The 9,318-nt window shown below is 35.6% G+C and overlaps 1 protein-coding gene across 3 annotated transcripts; it reads right to left on the bottom strand.

Annotated features, from left to right (window-relative positions):
* Positions 1-3,933: 3,933 nt before the first annotated feature.
* Positions 3,934-9,117, bottom strand: LOC112021196 (general transcription factor IIH subunit 2). Of its 3 annotated transcripts, none has more exons than XM_024053763.2 (5): positions 8,801-9,117; positions 6,971-7,315; positions 5,963-6,424; positions 5,287-5,662; positions 3,934-4,661 (listed from the first exon to the last, which is right to left on the bottom strand). In XM_024053763.2, the coding sequence occupies exons 2-5, from the start codon at positions 7,253-7,255 to the stop codon at positions 4,513-4,515; spliced, it is 1,272 nt and encodes a 423-aa protein (XP_023909531.1). In that variant the 5' UTR covers positions 7,256-7,315; positions 8,801-9,117; the 3' UTR covers positions 3,934-4,512. The 3 variants fall into 3 exon arrangements, with proteins under 3 accessions (XP_023909531.1, XP_023909532.1, XP_065620655.1); XM_024053764.2 differs by having other exon boundaries at positions 6,971-7,301; XM_065764583.1 differs by having other exon boundaries at positions 9,048-9,098.
* Positions 9,118-9,318: the final 201 nt, after the last annotated feature.

The following is a 9,318-nucleotide window of genomic DNA, read 5'->3' as shown; positions in this document are numbered from 1 at the left end:
GAAGCTTAAAGATAACAGTGTCTATCATTACCTCAGAAGAAATCTCAAAAGATTCTGTCAAGTGAATCGCAGGCACAGTTTGGGAGAGTCCAAAGATGGCATAATTAGCTACGGATTGCTGACAACACTTATTTCACCAGTGGCTTGAACTGCCTGTGATAGAACTCTAGCTTTCCATCAATGAAACAAGCTTTTTTTTATTTTTTTGGCCAAGGTAGGCAACTTTGGGATCACTGTTTTAAGCCAATGAATGCGTCTTGCCTATATGCTAGGTGATGGGTGATAACGTTTATGCTAAAGAAAATAGAGGGTTTGTATTTGTTGAAAGTTAAACCAAACCAGGCCTCTAATTGATTAAGGCACTCAATTATAGCTTGAAGATCATTGAGGCACTCAATTAAGGCACTCAATTTGGACTCCTCAATTATAGCTTGAAGATCATTTTCCGCAGCTCAAGTAGTAAGATTGTCCACAAACATCAAGAGTGTTACTGTTGGATTGCCGCTAGCAACTTGAATACCCTTTAATTCCCACTTTTTCCTCCTTGTTTATCAACAATCTTGACAAGGCATCAGCTACCAAGATGAATAACAAAAGGTAAGATAAGATCACCTTTGTTTTAAGCCACGGTTTGATTTAAAGAAGCCTTTGGTGCCTCATAAATTAGGATTGAGAAAGTATGGATAGTTCTACATTGTTAAATCCAACGGATCTAGCATTTGAAAATCCTAGGTGTTTGATTTGATGAGTTTTCAGTTATATAACTTACATGACTCATCACCCAAAACTCAAAAAACGTGAGCTCCACTGAATTTTGAGTTGTTTGGTTTAGTTTTTGAGTTATGGAATACTCAAAATTTTGAGTTAGAGCAATGGAAACTGAGTTCAATATTTAGGTAGCTTTCAAATTCTAAGATATGAGTTTGAGTGGTGTTATTGTAATTAGATGCAACTTTGTGGGGCTCAAGTTAGTGACTTGTCTAATTTGAAGTCAATGCAATTGCTCTCTCTTTCTTCTTTGGTATTACCTCCAACCTTCACATTACTCTCTTAACTACAACTACAGACACCCAACTCTATCTGTGCTTTTTCTCTTCTCAGCCATTACAACTCCGACAACCTCCTTTACTCATCTCGCCCACCTCTATAAACCTAAAATAAATTTCTTCCATTTGATTACTTTCTCTTCCACCAACTTGTCAAAATTTTGAGTTAAAGAGTGAGAGATAGCTGAGATTTGGAACTAAACAAGAAGTTGTGAGAAGACCTTTGTAGCATCACGGAAATGCTTGTTTTGTAGCAGAGCAGAGAGATGAGAGAAATCTGGCATGAGGTGAACTCCAAAGAGGTGTTACCCTTTAATTTATCAAAGAGTAAAATTGGGTTTTCAATAAAATATTTGGGCAATTTAGTAATTGAACACAGCCTCTAACGGTAATATTTATGAAACATGCATTGGCTTTTGCAAAAGGCTCTAAAGAGCTGTTTTGTACTAAAGTGGACTTCCTTCATATTTCAAAACGTAGCTTTTTAAAAAAAGCTGCTTTTAAAATCTTACCAAATGTAAATATTATTTTTTTGGTTTCAAAAAGTGCTTTTTGCCAGAGGAAAGTGCAAACAAACGGGCACATAATAAAGATAGAGTTTTGAGATATAGGATATGGGTTTGAGTGATGGTTTCAGATGGTTTTGAGTTTTGAGTTAAGAGCAAATCAAACACTAAGCACCTTAAACTAATAATGATAACCATAGCATATCTTCCCTTGCTTCTTTCACATCAAATGGATGATCTCGTGTGCCACGATAGTGTTATCTTGGATGACGTTGCCAAAGACTAAAGTCCTGTCATGCCATGGATACAGGAGTTTTAGGGGGGAATAATCTTGAGTTCGTTGGTTAAGTAGTTTTGATTTGTAATACCATCTGTCACCATTCCAAAGCAACAGCACGCGAGTGTGGAATCTTGCCTATGAATTGCGCAAAGATTTAAGTTAACTAATCATTTTTATAAATACAATTCAACTTATATTTGAATTATTCAGAGTGTTTAGAATCTAAAAGTATGCACATTTTTTTAAATAAGAGTGTCTTCTATATAATTTTCAAAATTTTCATATAAATATATATATATATATATAAAGATAATTTATTCTCAAGATAAAAGTAAAAGGAACCTAGCAAAGTCTAAAAGGTAGAGTATGCACTTCTTAACAAAAACAAAGCATTCGTCCAAAATAGTTCAAACTAATGCATAAAAAATCAAAATCAAAATACAAATGTGTGCATTCACCATCATTCAAATTCAAAAGTGATTCAAAAAGCTAATAATGACTTTTAGGATCACAAGAAATTTAAAGACAAAGATAAAGAAGTCAACAAGACAATCAATGACAATGGAAACTAAAGAGAGAGTTTTGAAAATGTTTTAACTTTTATAGAGTAGTACATTTCTCCATAAAAGAAGATGCACCGCCATATTTCTCCATAAAATCTCTTGTAGCCTTTATTCTTCTTCTTTTTCTCATCTTCTTGTAACCTTCAATTCTAGATAGCTCCAAGTTTACATTCCAAAGTTCAATAATAATATTGTAAATTCAAATAAAAGGAAGATATAAACAGTGAAGAACACACACCCAGCAGGGCCTGCAACACACGACCAACAGAGGGGAGGCAATACAAAGTATACAAACCATTCCAACCCTCCTTCAATACAAAAATGTTTTCACTACAAAATAGCCTATTATAGAGGGAAATAACATTTGTTCCTCTGCCAGTGTACATCATTTTTAATTTGTTGCAAAATAACCTCTTGAAAAACACTTTGCCATTAAACATCATCGTTACTATTTATCTTCTATTACTTATAACATGTAGGACATGGTCTTCCATAAAAGTCTTAAATCTTGTACTATAAATATTTTTAATCGTGTAATTCAATAGCACAATTTTTTTTAAAAAAATTTTATAGTATAAATGGCACAGTAATTTGAGAAATCCTATATACAACTAGCAATGAACATTCTAATACCCTAATAAGATTAGATACCTTTTTTTTCAGAGTAGTTCTAAAAATATGGACCACATTAGCATGACAATGAGATGTTGATAAAAGATGTGGAGGCTTCCCAAGCATAGCTCCTCTCTAGAGTGGCAGCCCTCAACCATCTCAATATTCACATTTCACATAACATTCTTATCTTGAATTAATTACAAAACCTTCAGCAACAAGAAAAGAGAGAACACACAAATTCATTGTATTGCACAAGTCCCTCATGGTCACTGCAAACACACTTCCCTGGGCATTCCGAACATTCCTCTTCTCTAACCCAAGATAGGCCATTTCCTTTTTTATAGAAGAGGAAACACGGTATCTAATGAAATTAAACCAATTCTTAAAATGGGGGCATCAATATAACAACATCTTCAAAACAAGCTACAAAAACTTAGAATATTGAGTTTCATCTACACATTAAACATATAAAATTATAAAGGGTCATCTATGGAGTTTTAAAAGAAAATATTTCTACAGATAGTAAAGAAAGCCATCATATTCATATCCCCTACCACAAATCATGAAGGATTACTACCAAGGCTCATTCAATTCTTGGGAGACATCAAAGGCAAAGCTGCATTTCAAGGCTGAAAACTCTCTTCACTAAGAACTTATCAATAATATATATATAAATTTTTTTTATAAAAAAAAAGTACCACAATTCATATGGAAAAATGACCAACTCTCTTCACTCTCTCTTTTTCACCTAACAAGCATTACTGTATCCCTCTTCAAAGGTTAAATCAAGGCCATATGAGTGTGCCCAAATGGACTGGTAATCTGGATGGTCTGACAGCATAAACTTTATTGTCTGTGTGGCTTCTCATTCAATTCTTGGGAGACATCAAAGGCAAAGCTGCATTTCAAGGCTGAAAACTCTCTTCACTAAGAACTTATCAATAATATATATATAAATTTTTTTTATAAAAAAAAAAAAGTACCACAATTCATATGGAAAAATGACCAACTCTCTTCACTCTCTCTTTTTCACCTAACAAGCATTACTGTATCCCTCTTCAAAGGTTAAATCAAGGCCATATGAGTGTGCCCAAATGGACTGGTAATCTGGATGGTCTGACAGCATAAACTTTATTGTCTGTGTGGCTTAGAGAACTTACAACCCCCCCAAACCCCCAAAGAAAAAAAAAAAAACTGTTGGCTTGAGAACCAGTATTGAATCACTTCTTTTGGCACCTGGGTGTTGAGATTAAAAAGTCACAGGAACCATCATTCTTCACTAGCAATAGGGGGGGGACTTTGAAGCCCTGAAGCTCTCACAACCAAAAACAATTATGCAAGCTACAGTCTGTGTTGGTGGCTTAGAGAACTTACAACCCCCCTCCCCCTCTTCCCCAAAAAAAAAAAAAGGTTTTGGCTTGAGAACCAGTATTGAAACACAACTTCTTTTAGCAACTTTTGTGGGGGATGTGGTGGGGGGTATTATTAAGTCACAGGAATCATCATTCTTCAGTAGCAATGGGGGACTTCAAATGCCTGAAGCTCTCACAACCGGGGCAATTATGCAAGCTCTCATGAATATAGATGTCACAATCGAGGCAGAAGTGCTGTTTGCATTTTGGGCAAGCGACACGAAGGCTAGGTTTGTTTCCTGTGACAAAATCATTTAAAAGGGGAAAAAAAGAATCAGCAGGAAAGGCTAGGACATATCTCACATGGACACAAACATAGTACTTACAAAATCATTAGAAAAGAAAAGAATCAAGGGATTCTTAGAACTTCAATGCTGTATCTGACTCTTCTAAGATTTCAGTAGCTTAGATTATATTTGTATCAGCCCTTTTTTTCTCTCATTTACATTATAGTAGAATATTGTTCTCATAAGCCGTCATCCTGTCTTAGTTCTAGTTCTATAACGCCACTTGCCTGACCTTGCTGCCCATTTTGTAGCACCAAGCCTAAAGAGACCAGATTTTCTAGACTTACTAGGTCATTCAAGAAACATATATATCATTTATTCTGAAAAATATATCTTCAAGAGACCACAGTCTAGCCCCATTTTCTTCTATCCCTATGCATTACTTTAATAAAGTTGAAACCCAAAAAGAGTATAACATGATTCAGCTATATATAAATATATATATATATATATATTCCTACTACCAAATGCAATTTCAGCAATATCATAAAAGATCAATTGGCAGGCCAAACTGTGGATTGCCCATGTAATAGATGCATTGAAAAAAATTTCTTATTCATCCTATGCAACTGCTTACCAGGATTTGGAAGACTTTGTTGGCAGCCAAAACAAGATCTTGGTAATCTGTTATGTGGATCATTCAGAACTGATGAAGAAACCTCATCAAATGGTACTATCGGAAAGAGATGATGATATGACCTTGCCAAATGGGGTGAAGAAATAAGTGTCAACCCACATATACGACATTCTGTAGGTAATTCACATACACGTGCTTTGCATCTTGGACAAGTGTAACCCCCTCCAACCTTAGCCTCCTTGTGACATGAACAAATTGCTATAGAACTCTCTGCTGCTCTTTGTGGGAAACCCATCTTTATCAAATTAGCAATGGCAAATTCTGCTATGGCTGGAGGTGGGGGAGCATGTTCCAGTATTAACTCTTTGAAGTGTGACTGCAAAAATACAAGGAAAAAAATAGTTTGTAAAACAAACTTTGAATGATTAAAATGTAGTAGTAGGCAGCACTCCAAACCATTATCCTCATAGCAACTTCACTTTCTTGAATTTCTATTAGACTCAGGTGGATTTAAATGAATATCAGATTTTTGTTTCTTCTAAGTTATCATTTTAATGATTACAACAATTAGTGCTTCATTTAGAACGCCATTTTGTGCTCAAATGCCTGGAGACAAAAATTTAATTATTTTAGTTACAATATAGTCTCTAAGCACCCACTAGTTAGTGGACCTCACCTCATCCATGGCAACTGAGTAAGAGCCACCAGTTTCTTGGCAGAGATGCTTGCATATAAAAATTTCTGCAGAAAGACCAATAACTGAACACCTCATTTTTGACTTCTTGCATTTCTGGATAGTCTCCAATATATCTCCTGGATCGCAAGTACTAAGAGCAGAATATAAGATGAGAACTTCTCTGTGACCATATGATGGAATCTGATTTAGATACCCTTGAACAAGATCCAGGGCATTCTGTAGGGAGGATTCACCAGAGCACTCCAGTTTACCCATCAAAGCTTTAACATGGGACTCAGGACTGCCACCAAGATCTGTTAAGCAATGAGCAATTCCATCTTTTATAGTCACAAGACCAAGCTGACTAAGAGGATTCTGGTCAAAGAACTCCCTAATAAAAGCCTCAACATGTTTTGCAACCACAGCCATTCGGCTTGGTCGATAATCCATCTCTGCAGCTGCCTACACGTATAGAGAGGAGGCAAATGAAAAAAATAAAAAATAAAATAAACAATGCAAATTAATCAATCCAAAGAATTGCCAAAACTTTTAAATCCATGCTGTCAAATCTACCCTAGTCATTATTGATTGAAGGTAATTTCCAATTAGAAGCCAGATTTCTGGTGCTTTATCCAGTTCTTTATATGTTGGGCATGCCACAATAACCCATGTAAAAACATATTTTTCCTAGATGCTAAATTAGTTGTAGGTCAAACATATTTTGCCAAACCCACTTTCAAGAAAAAATTTTATAGTGTCAGAAACATGTAAAGTCTGTTGTATGTTGTATTACCTAGATACAGTCATTAGGCATGGCAGAAGAAATGCCAATTAAGCAGATCTTACAATTTACAATTCAATACTCACCACAAAGATGCAATATTTTGATTTCTCAATCCAGCATATAGTTACTAGTGCATTGTTCTAGCAGATCATATTAACAAACCATTTGCATAAAATTCAAAAAGGAACTACTACAAGACAGGTATCAAGTGATGATTCCAATACCCTTGAGAGGTCAACAACAATGTAGAGATAGCGAATGAGACCCTTCTGGATCCGAGAAGTAGTTGCCTGGGAGGAGAGAGAGCGAATGCGCCGGCGATACTGCGCATGGTAAAGGGTCTTGTTATCCACGGGGCGGAGAAGCCCAGACTCATCTTCTTGTAGAGACTCCCATGACCTCTCATCCGCATAAGTCCTCTCCCAAGCATCAAGGTCTCCCTCACTTCCTTCGTCGTCGTCATCTTCCTCTGTCTCCCCATTCAATCGTCTTCCATTTCCATTGTTCATGTTTCCCTAAGCCAAGGAAGCAATGGGTTCTCAGATTGAGACCAAGCTGCAAGATAAATTCTGTTGATGTGTCAGGACAGAAATTACTTCAGAAATATTTTCACTCAAACAATCAAAAGAGTCCTCAAATATTATTATATTTACCGAAGATTAACAATTAGATATCCATTAAGATAAAAACTTTGGGTTAATTTCACTTTCCTCCCTAAACTATTGGGTCCATCTCAATGCCCTCTCGACTTTAAAATATATTGAGCAATGTCCCCTGATTCTGTTAAATTAAAAATTTGTTAATGGACAGTGTAAATTTTTTGGGTTCTATGTCCTGACCACATTGATTGTATACAGGCTCTTCAGAACACAAAATTTAAATTTAAAAAAAAAAAAGAAAAAAAGCAAAGATAAAATAAAATAAAATGTTATGAAAATCACTAGTTGCCAATAGGTATATAATTTTAAAATTAAAAGAAGAGAGAAAGAAGAGAGGAGAGAGAGAGAAAGAACAACAACAAACTCTGAATTCAAAGAAGAAAAAATTGCTAAACCAAATCCACATCCAATCCATTTAGCAAAAAAAATCCATAAAAAAACCCTACTCATCATATTCTTATATAATAAAAATCAACATAAATTCTTATGCACAAATCAAGGGGGGGGGGGGGAAAACCCCAAATTAAGCCACACTATCATTGACAAAAAGACATCATTATAGAGAACTATGGAACTTCAATTCTTTTTACTTCAGTTTTCTCAGGAAACAAATATTAATGAGACGAGCCCAACACCAGCACCACCAAACCCTCTGGAAAACTAAATTCAACAACACCAGAAGCAAACAAACAAAAAACAACATCGTGAAGGTTTACACTATGCCCAATAAGCGAAACATCTCCATCCAATATGATATCAATTCAAGAAAACTCTCTCCAAAGCTTAGGCCCTTCAAAGTCTCTCCTCAAAGAAGCTCAAATGCTTATCCCACGTGTTTACCCGGGTCTAAGAACTCAAAAACAGCAACAACACAAACATTTACTAAATTAACACATACCCAATAATCCAAGGTACCCAAAGATAAAGACTGAACCTGAATTTGCATTTTTTTTTTTTTTTTTTCAATCTATCAATTTGGGTCAATAAGTTAAGTAGGGAAAATCTCAATGTTAAAGCTTATTCGCTATTCACTCCCAAAGTCTTCACAACTCAAGCCCTCTGATATAGATTCCAACTCACCAACATCAGTTTCAACCTTTGCAACATGACTAACATGGCAAAAATCAAACCTTGATGTTCTTTTTTTTTTTCACAATAATCGACGAAGTTTTCAGGATCTGTTGCTAGAAATATAAGATTAATACTAAACAATTAAACATAAACACAATGTCATAGAGATTGATTAAAGCTATGCATATACCCAGATACAAATATGGTCGTCTAATACGAAACAAGGTGGTCCTGTTCATATATTTAGTTGATCAATAAGCTAATAGAGATGAAATTCGAACCAACAAATCATAGAATAGATTGAACACAATGAATGGGGCTTACGGTTTTCTCAGTTGGCAAACGGGGTTTTTTTTTTTTTGCGGCGGCGGCGGCGGTTTGGGATGCCGAGTCGAGGCGGTGGAAAGGCGCAGCGTCGCGACGGTGGTGTGATCAGATTGAATGGGAGAGAAGAGAAGAGAAGGGGTGGTGGGTTTTTTGTAATCTCAAGACAAGAATGTGTCCGTTGCTTAGAGAGACTGAGTAAAATACTTTGCTTATTGAGAGAGTGAGAGAGAGAGAGAGTTCTTACTTGAATGATGAGACCACGAGAGACAGACTTGCAATTCTAAGTACTTTTTTACGGAGGCCATAACTTAGATACAGGCAAAGTTTGATAAATAGCAGAATTTTTTTTTAAAAAAAAATGGCAAAATAGCACTTGATCAAACTTATTTAGTTTGATCGAGTGCACTTTTTTGGAACTCGAGTTTCAAGTATTATGTTTGATCAAGTTGCCATAATATTTGGAACTTCAGTTTGATAAATTCGAGTTTCACTTAAAAACTCGAGTTTGAACTTGA

The sequence above is a fragment of the Quercus suber genome, unplaced genomic scaffold (assembly GCF_002906115.3).
Source record: "Quercus suber isolate HL8 unplaced genomic scaffold, Cork oak 2.0 scaffold_570, whole genome shotgun sequence".
Classification (NCBI taxonomy): Eukaryota; Viridiplantae; Streptophyta; class Magnoliopsida; order Fagales; family Fagaceae; genus Quercus; species Quercus suber.
This window is presented reverse-complemented; position numbering and strand designations above follow the sequence as displayed.

Bases quoted from the DNA above. Each gene is read 5' to 3' on its own strand.
- LOC112021196 (XM_024053763.2), bottom strand. From the start codon at position 7,255: ATGAACAATGGAAATGGAAGACGATTGAATGGGGAGACAGAGGAAGAT. The intron at 6,425-6,970 runs GTATTGGAATCA...CTATACGTGTAG, and splicing joins TTGTTGTTGACCTCTCAAGG to GCAGCTGCAGAGATGGATTA. The intron at 4,662-5,286 runs GTAAGCAGTTGC...ATTTTGTCACAG, and splicing joins ACAAAGTCTTCCAAATCCTG to GAAACAAACCTAGCCTTCGT.